At 42.6% G+C, this 20,551-nt stretch overlaps 1 protein-coding gene across 1 annotated transcript; it reads right to left on the reverse strand.

The window, feature by feature from the left end:
- Nucleotides 1–1,928: 1,928 nt before the first annotated feature.
- Nucleotides 1,929–5,611, reverse strand: LOC138950050 (uncharacterized). The gene is made up of 5 exons (XM_070321833.1): nucleotides 5,580–5,611; nucleotides 3,843–4,092; nucleotides 3,373–3,579; nucleotides 2,933–3,069; nucleotides 1,929–2,322 (listed from the first exon to the last, which is right to left on the reverse strand). The coding sequence occupies exons 1-5, from the start codon at nucleotides 5,609–5,611 to the stop codon at nucleotides 1,929–1,931; spliced, it is 1,020 nt and encodes a 339-aa protein (XP_070177934.1).
- Nucleotides 5,612–20,551: the final 14,940 nt, after the last annotated feature.

The raw sequence follows: 20,551 nt of genomic DNA on the forward strand, positions 1-20,551 counted from the left end.
TGACCTAGTGTTGTGATCTGTCTGCCTTTGTCATCTGACCTAGTGTAGTGATCTGTCTGCTTGTGTCTTCTGACCTAGTGTTGTGATCTGTCTGCCTTTGTCATCTGACCTAGTGTAGTGATCTGTCTGCCTGTGTCTTCTGACCTAGTGTTGTGATCTGTCTGCCTTTGTCATCTGACCTAGTGTAGTGATCTGTCTGCCTGTGTCTTCTGACCTAGTGTAGTGATCTGTCTGACTGTGTCTTCTGACCTAGTGTTGTGATCTGTCTGCCTGCGTCTTCTGACCTAGTGTAGTGATCTGTCTGCCTGTGTCTTCTGACCTAGTGTAGTGATCTGTCTGCCTGTGTCTTCTGACCTAGTGTTGTGATCTGTCTGCCTATGTCATCTGACCTAGTGTAGTGATCTGTCTGCCTGTGTCTTCTGACCTAGTGTAGTGATCTGTCTGCCTGTGTCTTCTGACCTAGTGTTGTGATCTGGCTGCCTGTGTCTTCTGACCAAGTGTAGTGATCTGTCTGCCTGTGTCTTCTGACCTAGTGTTGTGATCTGTCTGCCTGTGTCTTCTGACCTAGTGTAGTGATCTGTCTGCCTGTGTCTTCTGACCTAGTGTTGTGATCTGTCTGCCTTTGTCATCTGACCTAGTGTAGTGATCTGTCTGCCTGTGTCTTCTGACCTAGTTTAGTGATCTGTCTGACTGTGTCTTCTGACCTAGTGTTGTGATCTGTCTGCCTTTGTCTTCTGACCTAGTGTTGTGATCTGTCTGCCTGTGTCTTCTGACCTAGTGTAGTGATCTGTCTGCCTGTGTCTTCTGACCTAGTGTTGTGATCTGTCTGCCTTTGTCATCTGACCTAGTGTAGTGATCTGTCTGCCTGTGTCTTCTGACCTAGTGTTGTGATCTGTCTGCCTTTGTCATCTGACCTAGTGTAGTGATCTGTCTGCCTGTGTCTTCTGACCTAGTGTAGTGATCTGTCTGACTGTGTCTTCTGGCCTAGTGTTGTGATCTGTCTGCCTGTGTCTTCTGACCTAGTGTAGTGATCTGTCTGCCTGTGTCTTCTGACCTAGTGTAGTGATGTGTCTGCCTGTGTCATCTGACCTAGTGTAGTGATCTGTCTGCCTGTGTCTTCTGACCTAGTGTTGTGATCTGTCTGCCTGTGTCATCTGACCTAGTGTAGTGATCTGTCTGCCTGTGTCTTCTGACCTAGTGTAGTGATCTGTCTGCCTGTGTCTTCTGACCTAGTGTTGTGATCTGTCTGCCTGTGTCTTCTGACCCAGTGAAGTGATGTGTCTGCCTGTGTCTTCTGTCGTACCTAGTGTAGTGATGTTTCGATCTGCCTGTGTCATCTTACCTAGTCTTGTGATGTGTCTGCCTGTGTCATCTGACCCAGTGTAGTGATCTGTCTGCCTGTGTCTTCTGACCCAGTGTAGTGATGTGTCTGCCTGTGTCTTCTGACCTAGTGTAGTGATGTGTCTGCCTGTGTCTTCTGACCCAGTGTAGCGATGTGTCTTCCTGTGTCTTCTGACCCAGTGTAGTGATGTGTCTGTCTGTGTCTTCTGACCCAGTGTAGTGATTTGTCTGCCTGTGTCTTCTGACCCAGTGTAGTGATGTGTCTGTCTGTGTCTTCTGACCCAGTGTAGTGATGTGTCTGCCTGTGTCTTCTGACCCAGTGTAGTGATGTGTCTGCCTGTGTCTTCTGACCCAGTGTAGTGATTTGTCTGCCTGTGTCTTCTGACCCAGTGTAGTGATGTGTCTGCCTGTGTCTTCTGACCCAGTGTAGTGATGTGTCTGCCTGTGTCTTCTGACCCAGTGTAGTGATGTGTCTGTCTGTGTCTTCTGACCCAGTGTAGTGATGTGTCTGCCTGTGTCTTCTGACCTAGTGTAGTGATGTGTCTGCATGTGTCTTCTGACCTAGTGTAGTGATGTGTCTGCCTGTGTCATCTGACCCAGTGTAGTGATGTGTCTGCCTGTGTCTTCTGACCCAGTGTAGTGATTTGTCTGCCTGTGTCTTCTGACCCAGTGTAGTGATGTGTCTTCTGACCCAGTGTAGTGATGTGTCTGCCTGTGTCTTCTGACCTAGTGTAGTGATGTGTCTGCCTGTGTCTTCTGACCCAGTGTAGTGATGTGTCGTCTGACCCAATGTAGCGATGTGTCTGCCTGTGTCTTCTGACCCAGTGTAGTGATTTTTCTGCCTGTGTCTTCTGACCCAGTGTAGTGATGTGTCGTCTGACCCAGTGTAGCGATGTGTCTGCCTGTGTCTTCTGACCCAGTGTTGTGATGTGTCTGCCTGTGTCTTCTGACCCAGTGTAGTGATGTGTCTGCCTGTGTCTTCTGACCCAGTGTAGTGATGTGTCTTCTGACCCAGTGTAGTGATGTGTCTTCTGACCCAGTGTAGTGATGTGTCTGCCTGTGTCTTCTGACCCAGTGTAGTGATGTGTCTTCTGACCCAGTGTAGTGATGTGTCTGCCTGTGTCTTCTGACCCAGTGTAGTGATGTGTCTGCCTGTGTCTTCTGACCCAGTGTAGTGATGTGTCTTCTGACCCAGTATAGTGATGTGTCTGCCTGTGTCTTCTGACCCAGTGTAGTGATGTGTCTTCTGACCCAGTGTAGTGATGTGTCTGCCTGTGTCTTCTGACCCAGTGTAGTGATGTGTCTTCTGACCCAGTGTAGTGATGTGTCTTCTGACCCAGTGTAGTGATGTGTCTTCTGACCCAGTGTAGTGATGTGTCTTCTGACCCAGTGTAGTGATGTGTCTGCCTGTGTCTTCTGACCCAGTGTAGTGATGTGTCTTCTGACCCAGTGTAGTGATGTGTCTTCTGACCCAGTGTAGTGATGTGTCTTCTGACCCAGTGTAGTGATGTGTCTTCTGACCCAGTGTAGTGATGTGTCTGCCTGTGTCTTCTGACCCAGTGTAGTGATGTGTCTGCCTGTGTCTTCTGACCCAGTGTAGTGATGTGTCTTCTGACCCAGTGTAGTGATGTGTCTGTCTGTGTCTTCTGACCCAGTGTAGTGATGTGTCTTCTGACCCAGTATAGTGATGTGTCTGCCTGTGTCTTCTGACCCAGTGTAGTGATGTGTCTTCTGACCCAGTGTAGTGATGTGTCTGCCTGTGTCTTCTGACCCAGTGTAGTGATGTGTCTTCTGACCCAGTGTAGTGATGTGTCTTCTGACCCAGTGTAGTGATGTGTCTTCTGACCCAGTGTAGTGATGTGTCTTCTGACCCAGTGTAGTGATGTGTCTTCTGACCCAGTGTAGTGATGTGTCTGCCTGTGTCTTCTGACCCAGTGTAGTGATGTGTCTTCTGACCCAGTGTAGTGATGTGTCTTCTGACCCAGTGTAGTGATGTGTCTTCTGACCCAGTGTAGTGATGTGTCTTCTGACCCAGTGTAGTGATGTGTCTGCCTGTGTCTTCTGACCCAGTGTAGTGATGTGTCTGCCTGTGTCTTTTGACCCAGTGTAGTGATGTGTCTTCTGACCCAGTGTAGTGATGTGTCTGTCTGTGTCTTCTGACCCAGTGTAGTGATGTGTCTTCTGACCCAGTATAGTGATGTGTCTGCCTGTGTCTTCTGACCCAGTGTAGTGATGTGTCTTCTGACCCAGTGTAGTGATGTGTCTGCCTGTGTCTTCTGACCCAGTGTAGTGATGTGTCTTCTGACCCAGTGTAGTGATGTGTCTGCCTGTGTCTTCTGACCCAGTGTAGTGATGTGTCTTCTGACCCAGTGTAGTGATGTGTCTTCTGACCCAGTGTAGTGATGTGTCTTCTGACCCAGTGTAGTGATGTGTCTTCTGACCCAGTGTAGTGATGTGTCTTCTGACCCAGTGTAGTGATGTGTCTGCCTGTGTCTTCTGACCCAATGTAGTGATGTGTCTTCTGACCCAGTGTAGTGATGTGTCTTCTGACCCAGTGTAGTGATGTGTCTGCCTGTGTCTTCTGACCCAATGTAGTGATGTGTCTTCTGACCCAGTGTAGTGATGTATCTGCCTGTGTCTTCTGACCCAATGTAGTGATGTGTCTTCTGACCCAGTGTAGTGATGTATCTGCCTGTGTCTTCTGACCCAATGTAGTGATGTGTCTTCTGACCCAGTGTAGTGATGTGTCTTCTGACCCAGTGTAGAGATTGACTTGCTTTACCTATCAGTGTGTTGGATGAAAGGCAAATAACCATTTTTTCATTTGACAAGTAAATCCAGTACTATCAGAGTTGAGATAATTATGCTGTGGCAGGATCGCGACGTCAGAGTTGAGATACTTATGCTGTAACAAGATTGCGACGTCAGAGCTGAGACAATTATGCTGTAGCTAGATCTCGACGTCAGAGTTGAGATAATTCTGCTGTAGCAAGATCGCGACATCAGAGTTGAGATAATTCTGCTGTTGCAAAATCGCGACGTCAGACCTGAGATAATTCTGCTGTAGCAAGGTCGCGACGTCAGACCTGAGATAATTCTGCTGTAGCAAGGTCGCGACGTCAGACCTGAGATAATTATGCTGCGGCAAGGTCGCGACGTCAGACCTGAGATAATTATGCTGTGGCAAGGTCGCGACGTCAGGCCTGAGATAATTATGTTGTGGCAAGGTCGCGACGTCAGACCTGAGATAATTATGGTGTGGCAAGATCGCGACGTCAGACCTGAGATAATTATGTTGTGGCAAGATCGCGACGTCAGACCTGAGATAATTATGCTGTAGCAAGATCGCGATCATGTAAGGCGCTATAGATCCATTCAGGCTTGTGCACAAGAGTAAAGCGTCGTTCAAAAACATTGTACAAGACATTGTAATTTTATATTATATTAGCGCTGATACTTGTTCAATATCATGGTGATGGAAACGTAGGTTTATAGAAACATTTTTACACACATCTTTTAATAACACAGACTTTTTTCAGCGCCTCCCAGATGTCTAAATGTGACCCTCCACCACGGAATGAGTCGCATGTCATCTCTGCGTGATTTTCATATTTTTACATTTTCCTAAAGAGTTTTTTATGCTCTATTTAGTGGTGAAACCCGCTTTAGAAAGGAGCGAAAACTGTTTAAGTTATAAGCCTGTGACTAAGGTGACCCTCCCAGTGTTACCAGACACCCCCCGAACGTATATTAAGCCTAGCGCAGAACCGCGCGAGGTGACATGCGACTCATTCCGTGGTGGAGGGTCACAGATGGTCATATTCTTTATCTCCACAGCCCGTCCGTGTGTTCGAGACAGCCACAGTGAAATTATATGTCAACAAATTGCCATCTCATAGGCATTTGGAGCAATATCTTGAGTAACACAAAGTTACATTTGTTCAGTCATTCACCTTCGTTGTGTTTTGTTTTACTTCGCCTCTCGAAATCAACCGCGTCTGTCTCGAACCGTTTGCGTGATAAGCACATTTCATTTTGACAGTGTTCCAATTTTAGGCACGAAACACGTCATTAATTATATTTGTATCGGAATTTCGTCCCACATAGTTGTTCACACAAACACCGAACATACACGAACATTGTTATAATTGTAAACGTTAATAAAACACGTCACACTCGCGCACCTCCTCACACAGTATTTGCTTGCCTCTCTCGAATCTTGCATTTCGGTTACTGACCCAAGGAACAGTGTCTTCTCACACTCAACCATCCCCCCTGCTCTAAACAACGAGATTAACTACTGAACCAAGTAACAGTGTCTTCTCACACTCAACCATCCCCCCTGCTCTAAACAACCAGATTAACTACTGAACCAAGTAACAGTGTCTTCTCACACTCAACCATCCCCCCTGCTCTTAACAACGAGATTAACTACTGAACCAAGTAACAGTGTCTTCTCACACTCAACCATCCCCCCTGCTCTAAACAACGAGATTAACTACTGAACCAAGTAACAGTGTCTTCTCACACTCAACCATCCCCCTGCTCTTAACAACGAGATTAACTACTGAACCAAGTAACAGTGTCTTCTCACACTCAACCATCCCCCCTGCTCTAAACAACGAGATTAACTACTGAACCAAGTAACAGTGTCTTCTCACACTCAACCATCCCCCCTGCTCTAAACAACGAGATTAACTACTGAACCAAGTAACAGTGTCTTCTCACACTCAACCATCCACCCTGCTCTAAACAACGAGATTAACTACTGAACCAAGTAACAGTGTCTTCTCACACTCAACCATCCCCCCTGCTCTAAACAACGAGATTAACTACTGAACCAAGTAACAGTGTCTTCTCACACTCAACCATCCCCCCTGCTCTTAACAACGAGATTAACTACTGAACCAAGTAACAGTGTCTTCTCACACTCAACCATCCCCCCTGCTCTGAACAACGAGATTAAGTACTGAACCAAGTAACAGTGTCTTCTCACACTCAACCACCCCCCCCCCCCTGCTCTGAACAACGAGATTAACTACTGAACCATGTAACAGTGTCTTCTCACACTCAACCACCCCCCCTGCTCTGAACAACGAGATTAACTACTGAACTAAGTAACAGTGTCTTCTCACACTCAACCATCCCCCCTGCTCTGAACAACGAGATTAACTACTGAACCAATTAACAGTGTCTTCTCACACTCAACCATCCCCCCTGCTCTAAACAACGAGATTAACTACTGAACCAAGGAACAGTGTTTTCTCACACTCAACCATCCCCCCTGCTCTTAACAACGAGATTAACTACTGAACCAAGTAACAGTGTCTTCTCACACTCAACCATCCCCCCTGCTCTTAACAACGAGATTAACTACTGAACCAAGTAACAGTGTCTTCTCACACTCAACCATCCCCCCTGCTCTTAACAACGAGATTAACTACTGAACCAAGTAACAGTGTCTTCTCACACTCAACCATCCCCCCTGCTCTAAACAACGAGATTAACTACTGAACCAAGTAACAGTGTCTTCTCACACTCAACCATCCCCCCTGCTCTAAACAACCAGATTAACTACTGAACCAAGTAACAGTGTCTTCTCACACTCAACCATCCCCCCTGCTCTGAACAACGAGATTAACTACTGAACCAAGTAACAGTGTCTTCTCACACTCAACCACCCCCCCCCTGCTCTTAACAACGAGATTAACTACTGAACCAAGTAACAGTGTCTTCTCACACTCAACCATCCCCCCTGCTCTTAACAACGAGATTAACTACTGAACCAAGTAACAGTGTCTTCTCACACTCAACCATCCCCCCTGCTCTTAACAACGAGATTAACTACTGAACCATAAAGTAACGGTGTCTTCTCACACTCAACCATCCCCCCTGCTCTAAACAACGAGATTAACTACTGAACCAAGTAACAGTGTCTTCTCACACTCAACCATCCCCCCTGGTCTAAACAACGAGATTAAGTACTGAACCAAGTAACAGTGTCTTCTCACACTCAACCATCCCCCCTGCTCTAAACAACGAGATTAACTACTGAACCAAGTAACAGTGTCTTCTCACACTCAACCATCCCCCCGGCTCTAAACAACGAGATTAACTACTGAACCAAGTAACAATGTCTTCTCACACTCAACCATCCCCCCTGCTCTAAACAACGAGATTAACTACTGAACCAAGTAACAGTGTCTTCTCACACTCAACCATCCCCCCGGCTCTAAACAACGAGACTAATTACTGAACCAAGTAACAGTTTCTTCTCACACTCAACCACCCCCCCCCCCCCCCCCCTGCTCTAAACATTGAGGCTAATTATAGACCCCAGCAACAACCTTCTCTATTGCATAACTGACACTCGCCCTGCAAGCGTTCGCTTTGCTAATTCAAGCTGTTCCTCTTCGTTTAGTAGCTGCCTGAATTTGTCTTTTTCTCTGCAGTACTTTTATCAACATTCGCCCTTCTTGCTCCTTCACAGGGCATAGTAGATAAGTAAAATATATTCCTAACTTAAAATCTATTTTCTGATTGACATGTTTTCAATTTCAGTTATCCCTTGTTCCAAAGGCATATTATGTATCCAGCCCTGCATGCATTATTTATACAATATTTCTTATAACAATCTTGCTCATTGTATTTCCCATTATATATATACCGAGCAACAAAAGAAACGCGAACAAATTCTGCAATGTTTGATTGACAAAATCTCGAACAATTATGGAGTTAGAATTATCAAACCACAACATTTTCATGAAGGCATGTTTGACCTAGCTGTTGCGTGATTATTTTGATGCTGCGACTGTTTTAATACACGGGACAAGTAGGTTTAACGTTAACGAAGTTTTGGAGGTCTCGCTCAGTCAGCCTTCATCGCGCTCTCTGGCCACTGATCGGACACTGGGTGCTTCCAATGATGTTCCTGGTAGTGTCAGCGGCTGAATTGAATCGATGTCGAAGACGTTGTGGCAGGAAATTGCGATCGTGTCTTATTGGGGTAATGCGAAAAAATCCACCGCGTTGCATAACTGCAGTGCTTCCAATGTCACCAGAACATTGCAGAAGGTAATAAACTGTTGGAATATGCACGTTTAAAGCACATGCCAGCGCCTCTGGATCACCCCCAGCTTTAAATCGACCTGGCATTTTGGTGGTGTCAATCTTGGCATCCTGGCTGTTTCAAAAGTGAGACTAGCAGCAAGCGTGCCATGGTCTCTTTTGATTGCTAATGCATAAGTGAACACATCTCACACATCAGATTTCTCCTGCTTTCCTTGCACGTGCTGCGAGCGCGCATTATGTGTTGAACGATAAACCTGCTTGTCTCGTGTGTCAAAACAGGCGCAGCATCAAAATAATCACACAAAAGGAAGGTCAAACATGCCTTCATTACATTTTTGTGGTTTATTAATTCTAACTCTATAATTGTTGGAGATTTTGTCAATCAAACAATGACGAGTTTTTTCGCGTTTCTTTTGTTGCTCGGTATATATATATATATCCTCCACACATGTTCATCACTTTCCTAGTTGTAATATCAATAAGGTTTTCTCAGGCCCATATATTTTCCCTATTCATAATTCTGAATCAAGCTTTCACATATATGCACATGTTTTTCTCCAAATATAAACACTCCCACACTCCACAGAATGTTACGTAGTTGTAAATAACTTTCGAATCTGTCAGAATGCAAGTTGTTTGAACCCATCCCATTCCAACTCAAACGTCGCTTTTTATTTATTTTTTATTTTTTTATTCTTCTTTCTTTCTTTCTTTTTACATTTAGTCAAGTTTTGACTAAATGTTTTAACATAGAGGGGGAATCGAGACGAGGGTCGTGGAGTATGTGTGTGTGTGTGTCTGTGCGTGTGTGTGTGTATAGCGATTCAGACTAAACTACTAGACCGATGTTTATGAAATTTGACATGAGAGTTCCTGGGTATGAAATCCCCAGACAGTTTTTTTCATTTTTTCGATAAATGTCTTTTATGAAGCCATATCCGGCTTTTTGTAAAAGTTGAGGCGGCACTGTCACACCTTCATTTTTCAATCAAATTGATTGAAATTTTGACCAATCAATCTTCGACAAAGGCCGGACTTCGGTATTGCATTTCAGCATGGAGGCTTAAAAATTAATTAATGACTTTGGTCATTAAAAATCGGAAAATTGTAATTAAAATTATTTGTTTATAAAACGATCCAAAATTACTTTTATTTTATTCTTCATTGTGTTCTGATTCAAAAAACATATAAATATGTTATATTCGGATTAAAAACAAGCTCTGAAAATTAAAAATATAAAAATTATGATTAAAATTAAATTTCCGAAATCGTTTTAAAAACAATTTCATCTTATTGCTTGTTGGTTCCTGATTCCAAAAACATATAGATATGATATGTTTGGATTAAAAACAAGCTCAGAAAGTTAAAACGAAGAGAGGTACAGTAAAGCGTGCTATGCAGCACAGCGCAACCGCTACCGCGTTGAACAGGCTCGTCACTTTCACTGCCTTTTGCACGAGCGGCGGACTACGGTCATTGTGAAAAAATGCAGTGCGTTCAGTTTCATTCTGTGAGTTCCACAGCTTGACTAAATGTAGTAATTTCGCCTTACGCGACTTGTTTTTTCTTTGTGAAAACAGTTTGGTCCATTATCGCAAATCTGGCCAGATTTAAAAAAATATTTTTTACATGGTATAAGAAATCCAAAAACAAATTCACTGTCAACTTTCCAAAATTCTAAATAAAAAACAAGTCGCGTAAGGCGAAATTACTACATTTAGTCAAGCTGTGGAACTCACAGAATGAAACTGAACGCATTGCATTTTTTCACAATGACCGTAGTCCGCCGCTCGTGCAAAACGCAGGGAATTGAAACTGACGAGACTGTTTAGCGCGGAAGTGGTTTCGCTGTGCTTCATAGCACGCTTTTCTGTACCTCTCTTCGTTTTAACTTTCTGAGCGTGTTTTTCATCCAAACATATCATATCTATATGTTTTTGGAATCAGGAACCGACAAGAAATAAGATGAAATTGTTTTTAAATCGATTTCGGAAATTTGATTTTGATCATAATTCTTATATTTTTAATTTTGAGAGCTTGTTTTTAATTCGAATATAACATATTTATATGTTTTTGGAATCAGAAAATAATGAAAAACAAGATGAACGTAAATTTGGATCGTTTTAGAAAAAAAACCATTTTAATTACAATTTTCTGATTTTTAATGACCAAAGTCATTAATTAATTTTTAAGCCACCAATCTGAAATGCAATACCGAAGTCCGGCCTTTGTCGAAGATTGATTGGCCAAAATTTCAATCAATTTGATTGAAAAATGAGGGTGTGACAGTGCCGCCTCAACTTTTACAAAAAGCCGGATATGACGTCATCAAAGACATTTATCGAAAAAATAAAAAAAAACTGTCCGGGGATATCATACCCAGGAACTCTCATGTCAAATTTCATAAAGATCGGTCCAGTAGTTTACTCTGAATCGCTCTACACACACACACGCACACACACACAGACACACATACACCACGACCCTCGTCTCGATTCCCCCTCTATGTTAAAACATTTAGTCAAAACTTCACTAAATGTAAAAAGCAAGATATGCAATAGGAACATTCAACTGGAACAAAACAAAACGACACAGTCATATCAAACACCCCCCCCCCCCCCAACTGAAACGTCGCTTATACACTTTAATACTTGATATGCTTTGTGTTTATCTATTTGTACACCTTCAATGAAAGGCTGTTCCCTGAAATGTTCAACATGCAACTGCACAACTTGTGATTGGTTTTGTGCCAACATTCTTTATGTATGGTGAACTCCTCAAAGACAATGAACCAGACCTTGCCTGCCCCTGACCACGATTTATGGATTGTGATTTCAATTACGTGTGTATCACTATACACACATCTACATTTATGACTATTAATCTGTGTATTCAATGTAATCAATATTTATTGGACTACAAGCGACCTTTGACTTGATGATTCCCTGACTAGAGCGCCTAGCAGCGTACTCTCTTTGTAAAGGTAAAGACCGTTGACTACATGTGAACACAACACAACTTGCATCCTTGCTGTTATTTGTATTCATGATTGATATTTTTTTAAATTCTCCCAAGATGATTATTTTGTGTATTGTGGTCGTTTTCTTTGATCTCAACGCGACTTAAATTGTTCGCATTCGTTGCTCGAAACGGTTTTTCACTCCATTTGCTATAATTGACAAATCCGAAGTAACTGTAAACGTTTCCTCATTTTTGCTGTTGTCAATCTTCTCTCATTTTCGACTATATTATGGTTACTGTAAACCATGTCTTGATCTTTGAATTCTTCTTCGATGTTGTCATCATATATTGGACATGTAACATCATAAGATGTTTGATGGGTTGTTGACAGACCAGCTTTTTTGTTGGTCCAAGGGGACCATATCGTCTTTTGTTTAATCTTTATCGACCAAGGCCGAAGGCCGCGGTTGATAAATATGAGACAAAAGGCGATATGCTCCCCGAGGACCAACAACAAAATGCTGGCCTGACAACAAGCCACCAAACATCGTTTTTGTCATCATTTTGGTTGTGCAACAAAATGCACAATAACCCACAGGGAGACGAATTTTTAGAATCCAACTCCGGGCCACAAAGCATCGTCACAGTAGCACGAGATAACACGTCAAACTTGTATGTGACGTCAAACGTAGCTTGTTGACGCTTTTCTTCCAGTCTGAAAATGTACAGAGCTGCGATCATAGGGGAAGGGCTCCTAATATGGACCGGCTCCTAATATGGACCACCTCTTGATCTGACAAACTAACAGCGCTAGAGCGCTAAAAACAATTTCATTCGCTATATTCACCCTCTCTGGATAATGTGCACATGTCAAAACAGTTGCAGAAACACAAACCTCAAAACCGTTAGGCTTTTACTCTTTTTTTCACTTTTGGCAGCGTTCACTCTAAATTTGACGCCTAAAACGGACTCGTTTCTGTCCACAGCCAAAGCTTTTATCACACAAAAATTGCTATATATGACAGCTAAGACCGTATTTGTTACATGTTAGCAGTTTTGACCCCGAGTTTCTACTGCAACAAAAAATAATAGCAAAATCTCAAAGTATGTGTGAGTCCCCTAATATGGACCACCTTCAACAAATCGAAGAAAATAAAAGCTAAAGGATATTATCATTAATTCATTAGGAAGCTTGATGAAAATAATCTATAACTAGCCCTCGAGATTTAAAAAAAAAAGATCAAATTGTCTTCTTTTTGTGGAAGTTGATAATTTCACTTATTTTTACTCTGTTTTTGATATGCTTCTTTAGTTTCCTGGTGTGCTTCAAATAATGGTCTCATCAACCCGAAACAGATAAATCTAAAGCATATTTGAATTAGTCTGACTTGCACACTAAGTTGTATCATGTTATTTTGAAGTATAGGGGGCTTTTGACAGTGATTCGTGAAGGCCGCTTCACTGGTCCATATTAGGAGCCTGGGCGCCTAATATGGACCATTTGTGATTTTTTCTGTATTTAATTTTTGCTGAATGCCTATCAAAGCTATTTCACTCTAATTAGGCCTAACGATTAACATAAGAGAGAAGGACTACCAAACACAAAATGAAACTTCTTCGCAAGACAACAAGCTAGTTATCAGCATGAAACAAAAAGTGGTCCATATTAGGAGCCCTTCCCCTACCTGTGAGTTCAGTAAGTGTTGAGCATATTTCTTTTCTTTTAAGTGTTTATGACTTTTCGTTGAGGATTTTGCGATTACAGAGATAAGTTGAAAATTGACCATGAGTCGCCACGGTAATTATCAACATTGATTGGGTCTTTAAGAGTGAATGCTTACAAATCGTTGTCCTCGGAAACACAAATCCAAAGCCGCGATGGTTCCACACATCAAACAATCAACCTGATTGGCTTTTACTTTGACAATCCACGTTTCACCTGAAAGCTCAAACCCATTCACCACCTCGATTTATTGCATGGGTAACATGAGATTTATTTCCCAGGTGTTTGTGAATGAAAACTCGTGAAAATGATGACAATGTGTTTTGATTGGATTAGTTGTATTTTAGAAGAAATAAACAATACTAATAAGATTATATACCTCCTTTACACTCAATCCGTTTTCTGAATAAGATAGGGGACTGAATGGCCTTTTCAGTCATATAACTGGTTTTACAATAAACGGCCTCATCACGAAGATCTGGCCTCACACGCATCTGCCTAGTTAATTTATGACCGGCAGTAGAGGTACCACGTGGTAACTCACTGACCGCAAGTAATCGTTCTGCGCAGCTGTTTTCGAGGAAAGTTGAAAAAGACGTTGAGAGTCAAATTTCACTTCCGACCTCGTGACGTTGATGTTAACCGCATTTGTCACTGCAGAGTAATGTTTGACTTAAAGGCATATGTACTCGATGACTATACACGGTAATTGCTTTACCAACAGCTGGAGACATGCTAAATTAAGTTCCCTGCAAAATATTGTGGTCTAGGACCCCTTAAATGTTGAGATATTTGAATTTTTATTTTGATCTAGATCGTCCTATTTATAGATTAGCCAACAGAGGTAGTGTTGACATCCTCACTTTTTCAGAGGCTAGAACAAGCTGTAATGCATGTATTATGGTCCGCGCATGGCGACATATCGTCATTACATGGTCTTATGGTGCGTTTGACATCGATTATGGGCAAACTACACTTTGTAAACACGGGAGTGCGTTAGTATGCCTTTAAAGGTAGAGTATAAAAGTAAAGGAAAATGTAGTCTCACCGCCGGACCTTACTGTGGTGTGTGCCAGTCCCCCCAGCTTTCTCTCGGTAGGTCATCTCTTTTGTTTTTATCGTTATTTCTGTTTGTAACGAAGACACCATGGAACATTTTGATTTTGGTTAGGTCAAGGTTCGTTAGGAACAACCGTACTAAAGCGATGTTGTATGTAGATATTTTGCTTTTCTAGAATAAAACGTTCAGTTAGACATGGAGTTTCGTTCCTATTTCTGAGTGCGAGAATATCACACCAATTCCTCTCTGTGTTGTCTTGTTTATTTGTATTCTTTATAACTCAAATGTGACCCTCCACCACGACATGAGTCGCATGTCACCTCGCGCGGTTCTGCGCTAGGCTTAAGGCCAAAAAAAAAATAGGTGTGGTTACGGTAACATAGCCAAAAAAAAATAGGGTAGGTAGGTAGGCAATCACTTTTTTTTTTTTTACTTTTTTTTCTAATGTGTACAAATTAAACCTACTTGACAGGGAAATAAGTGTGCGACACGGGCGCTTTCGCTTTCATTGCGTTTTTTGCACTCGTTTTTTTTTTTTTTTTTTTTTTTTTTTTGACAAATGTAATAAAAAGTTATAGGATCGGCCCCTAAAAATAGGGTAGGTCGGGTTACCGTAACCACACCTATTTTTTTTTTAGGCCTAATAGAAGTCCGGGGAGTGTCTGGTAACAGTGTGAGGGTCACCTTAGTCACAGGCTTATAACTCAAACAGTTTTCGCTCTTTTCTAAAACGGTTTTCACCACTGGATAGAGCATACAATACTCTTTAAGGAAATGTACAAATATGAAAATCATGCAAAGGTGACATGCGACTCATTCCGTGGTGGAGGGTCACAAATGATGAAACATAGAGATTCATTCTTTTACACTCTAGATTGGTCAAAAAGCACACACTTTAAAAATATTCCTTTGCGGTAATTGCATAAGATCACGACGGGCGCAATGGCTTGGCGGTAAGACGCCGGCCTCCAAAGCGGAAGGTCCAAATTACAGACCCTTCAAATGGTAGAACGATCTCTTCCAAAGCCCCCTGTAATCTTCTACAAGCAAAGACACGTCACTCTACACTAATCGCCATAAAAAAATAAACACATACATTTAGCTGTAGAACTTTGTGATGTGGCTAGTTATAGTAAAACCAAGTATATTGCCAGAAAGGTAATTTGTTCCCCTACCGTATGAAACAAAGAAGCAGAACTAGCCATGCAGTGTCAGATAGAGACAGCATTTTGTCAATTGACTTGAAGCAGAACTAGCCATGCAGTGTCAGATAGAGACAGCATTTTGTCAATTGACTTGAAGCAGAACTAGCCATGCAGTGTCAGATAGAGACAGCATTTTGTCAATTGACTTGAAGCAGAACTAGCCATGCAGTGTCAGATAGAGACAGCATTTTGTCAATTGACTTGAAGCAGAACTAGCCATGCAGTGTCAGATAGAGACAGCATTTTGTCAATTGACTTGAAGCAGAAATAGCCATGCAGTGTCAGATAGAGACAGCATTTTGTCAATTGACTTGAAGCAGAACTAGCCATGCAGTGTCAGATAGAGACAGCATTTTGTTAATTGACTGCATATGGAATGCAAGGCGACTTCAAATACTACAGAAAGAGGACGGGCTCAATGGCCCAGTGGATAGGACGCCGCTTCCTATTAGGAAGATTGCGAGTTCGGACCCAAGCCGCGGCTGGCGGGTTAAGGGTGACATTTTTTCCACCATATGTTTTTGGATTCAGAAAATTACTAGTTTGCACATTAGTTGACTTCGGAAATCGGAAAAAATGTCACCCTTAACACGCCAGCCGCGGCTTGGGTCCGAACTCAAAATCGTCCCTCCAAAAGCCCCAAAATACACACACGACTTTCGTTTCTCCTGCTGTTATCGTTTCTTCTCTTTACAAATTCTTCAACGCTAATAATACTGAAAACGGCATCCCAGACGACAGTACTGTTTCCATGCGCGAATTTAGCTGCCCTTGTTAGTCTGAATCTAGAAGGACAGAGTTGTGAACATAGATGACAAAGATCCCGAAAAGAACAGTTCGCCGGATGCAGACACAGAAAAACGTCATAAAGAATGCGATTCTCACAGACTGTGACGATGACTCTGACGTCATTCACACATACGGAGACGTCATTCATAGTTGTTCGGTCACTTGCTGTAGATCTCTCCACAATTGCTGCTCCTGTTTTTGGCTCACGAAGTGTAGCCTATGCGATCGTAACTTTGTCTGTCTGTGCGTTTGTTTGTGCGTGTGTATGTCTGTGGTAGAAACTTTAACATTTCGTCATTTGAAGACGTCACATTATGGCGTAAGAGGGTTAGACGTCACGCGAAGGAATTACTGAAAGTCTCGGTCATTGTTTTTTGAGCGGGCCGAGACTAGTTGGCAGTCGTGTCGTAGATTGTTGACTCTGTCTCTGTCTCTGTCTCTGTCTCTGTCTCTCTCTCTCTCTCTCTCTCTCTCTCTCTCTCTCTCTCTCTCTCTCTCTCTTTTAACTTCAGGCCCTTCAAGCGTTATTATTCTGGTTTGTTTCGTTTTGGTTTCATTTTTCATTGCTCATTTTTCTTTTTGATTTATCTCCCTTTCCCCCTTCTTTTGCGCTTGGAGGACATCATCTTCTCTGATAAGTCGTTTTGATATTTGTATTGTTGTTTTCATTTTTTTTAATCTGTTGAAGACCATTAGGTCGAAGCGTTGTTCATTGTCATTTGTTTGTATATTTTGTTGCGAGTCCAGAATATTAGGTATTACTCTTAGTCGTGTCCCTGTAAGTAGGCTACATGCAGACAGACAGATCTAGATCTAGTGTCTCGCTTTCTTGCACAGTGTCACCTATGCTTACTTAGTGTGTATGTGTGTGTATGTGTGACGGAGTGATTGAGTTTGTGTTACTGTTTGTCGATTTCTTACGTGAGCCTTGAAGGCTTCGCCTCTTGTTAGGTTTGTCAAGCGTGTGGAAGAAAACGTCTGTCACACGACCAAGTCTGAATAGCAGGTAATGTTATGTTTGAATTAAAAACAAGATCAAAAAGTTAAACGCAAGCGCTACGTATACTGTGCTGTACTGGCTGGTCACTTTCAGTACGCTTTGCACGCAAATGTGTCAGCGGATTCGACAAAGTATTATTGTCGTGGTAAAAAAAAATGCAGTGCGTTCAATTTCATTCTGTGAGTTCGACAAAGTGACTAAAAGTAGTAATTGCGCTGTACGCAACTTGTTTCTTGTGTTACCTGTTGAAGACCTCATGATGGTTACTGCAGTGTACGTATTGTCTGTTGTTGTGTTACCTGTTAAAGGCCTCATGTTGGTTACTGCAGTGTATGTATTGTCTGTTGTTGTGTTACCTGTTGAAGACCTCATGATGGTTACTGCAGTGTACGTATTGTCTGTTGTTGTGTTACCTGTTGAAGACATCATGATGGTTACTGCAGTGTACGTATTGTCCAGCGATATCGTCCCTTTCCTGTAAATGCTGAGTCCAGTCATTTTGTGGAGCCTTTATCTGCCAAGTGACACAACCACCTGTCCTTGAATGAGTATAGCAGCAGTTGAGTCCCTTGATCAGGCAGAGGCAGATGCTCGAGCATGCACACACACAAACACACACACACACACATACACATCTGCGCACACACACACACACTGCGCACACGCACACACACATACACACGCATACGCACACACACACATACATACGCACACACACACACACACACACACACATACACATCTGCGCACACACACACTGCGCACACACACACACGCACACATACACACGCATACGCACACACACACACACACAGACACACGTACACACACACATACACACACGTATACGCTCGCACGCACTCACACGCGCGCACACACACACACACTGCGCACACGCACACACACATACACACGCATACGCACACACACACATACATACGCACACACACACACACACACATACACATCTGCGCACACACACACTGCGCACACACACACACGCACACATACACACGCATACGCACACACACAGACACACGAACACACACACATACACACACGTATACGCTCGCACGCACTCACACGCGCGCACACAGACACACACAGACACACACACACAGACACACACGCACATACTGCGCGCACACATACACAGACACAGACGCAAACACACTGCGCACACACACACACTCACACATACACACTTACACACACATACTGCGCACACATACACACAATGCGCACGCACACACACACCCACACACACACACACACAAATATATATATATATACACACGCATGTACACACACACACACACACACACACACCCACACATACACATGCATACGCACGCGCGCACTCACACACGCACACACACACAAACACGCACACACACACATACACAAGCACACACTGCACACACACACACACACACACGCATACGCACGCACGCTCTCACACACACACACACACACACACACACACACACACGCACATACACAAGTGGACACACACACGCATACTCATTCTGGTGTTGCCAGACCGTTGCCAGAGTGAGAATGGTGGTGCCAGAGTGAGAGTTATGGTTCCAGGCTGGCACAACTAACATCAAGAATGGATGTGCCAAAGTGAGAAGTAGAGGTTACATGCCGAGTCTCAGTGATTATTAAAAATAATGGTCGAAGTTGGCGGATCATGAAAAATGCGAGCTTCAGCGAGCTTTTTCATGACCGCGAACTGAGACCATTATTTTTAATAATCACTGAGACGAGGTGTGTAACCTCTTTATTCCTCCTTTCTTCAGTTATTCAAAGAAAACAGGAGTTTTTGTGCGAAAGTTTGATCGAATCCGAATCACTCAACCAGTCAACCTGCGCAGGCGATCGATTAATGCGCGGTTGTATAGTTCCGTGCAAATCATTCCATTCTGTTAACACTTCTTGTCAGTTTCCCTGTTTTAGACTAAAATCAAGTACACAGATATGCTGTTATTCTGCTGTGGCGGTAAAGGCAGATATTGTGTGTTCTGTTTATGTTTTAGTATCGTTCAGGATAATGTTCTTTCGTCAAATGGGACTAGCAGACGAACTTTTGCACCCGTGTTCCAACGTTAATTACTGTATGAAGTTCAGTTTTCTGAGGAAAATAGTGTATGAAACCGCTTTATGTTGTTTAAATTGATGAGATGTGTGCATTTGGTTGCGTGTGATCTGTTTATAAAATGAAATGTTGTTGAAAACTGACCGTCGGATTGCAGTCAGTGTTGTCGAAGAAACTGCGTTAAAAGAAGGGGAACTACTCTTGTCGGCAAGAGTATGAGTTACTTGCCTTGGGAATTTGCTTGTGATGAACGGTGTGTGCACGGCAGATCTAGATTCAGAAAACAACCTAACTCATGGATTTTATATGGAGATTCATGTGTTCAGGCCTGTAGTTGTTAATTTAAATGCGGTATGTTTGTATTGTTTGCTCCAGAGATGTATATTTCGTACGTATAGAGCGTTCGGAACTTTTCAGTCGCAAAAGTAGTACCAAAACAGAACAGCTTCTCAACCCATTGCACTATCGAGGATTCAGGCTGTTGCTGGCTCGTTATTTGTTTGGTTGCTGGGTCATTATCGAAAAATAACTAGCTCTACAAGTTTACAGAGGTAAAGAAGCAGAGGGGGGAATAATGATAGTTCCAGACCGGTGCTAGAGTTAGAATGGTGGTGCCATACCGGCACGAGAGTGAGAATGGTGAGAGTGTGGTGCCAGAGTGAGAGTGAGAATGATGGTGCCAAAATTGTGGGTGTATTTTGAAAAGGCAGTTTTACTGTTTTCATTTTTACATTTAGTCAAGTTTTGACTAAATGTTTTAACATAGAGGGGGAATCGAGACGAGGGTCGTGGTGTGTGTGTGTGTGTGTGTGTGTGTGTGTGTGTGTGTGTGTGTGTGGGGGTATGTAGTGTGTGTGTGTGTGTGTGTGTGTGTGTGTGTGTGTGTGTGTGTGTGTGTGTGTGTAGAGCGATTCAGAGTAAACTACTGGACCGATCTTTATGTAATTTTACATGAGAGTTCCTGCGTACGATATCCCCAGACATTTTTTTTTCTTTTTTTTGAGATATGTCTTTGATGACGTCATATCCGGCTTTTTGTAAAAGTTGGGGCGGCACTGTCACACCTTCATTTTTCAATCAAATTGATTGAAATTTTGGCCAAGCAATCTTCGACGAAGGCCGGACTTAAGTATTACATTTCAGCATATAGGCTTAAAAATTAATTAATGACATTAAAAATCGGAAAATTGTAATTAAAATTATTTTTTTCATTAAACGATCCAAAATTACCTTGTTTTTTTTATTCTTCATCATGTTCTGATTCCAAAAACATATAAATATGTTATATTCGGATTAAAAC

Source organism: Littorina saxatilis, linkage group LG16 (assembly GCF_037325665.1).
Source record: "Littorina saxatilis isolate snail1 linkage group LG16, US_GU_Lsax_2.0, whole genome shotgun sequence".
Classification (NCBI taxonomy): domain Eukaryota; kingdom Metazoa; phylum Mollusca; class Gastropoda; order Littorinimorpha; family Littorinidae; genus Littorina; species Littorina saxatilis.

What these genes read in the sequence shown, in the direction of transcription:
- LOC138950050 (XM_070321833.1), bottom strand. Translation starts at nt 5,611, where the DNA reads ATGGTTGAGTGTGAGAAGACACTGTTCCTTGG. An exon ending in GAGAAGACACTGTTCCTTGG is followed by an intron (nt 4,093 to 5,579) that starts GTCAGTAACCGA and finishes ACACTGGGTCAG; the next exon opens with AAGACACATCACTACACTGG. An exon ending in AAGACACATCACTACATTGG is followed by an intron (nt 3,580 to 3,842) that starts GTCAGAAGACAC and finishes CTGGGTCAGAAG; the next exon opens with ACACATCACTACACTGGGTC.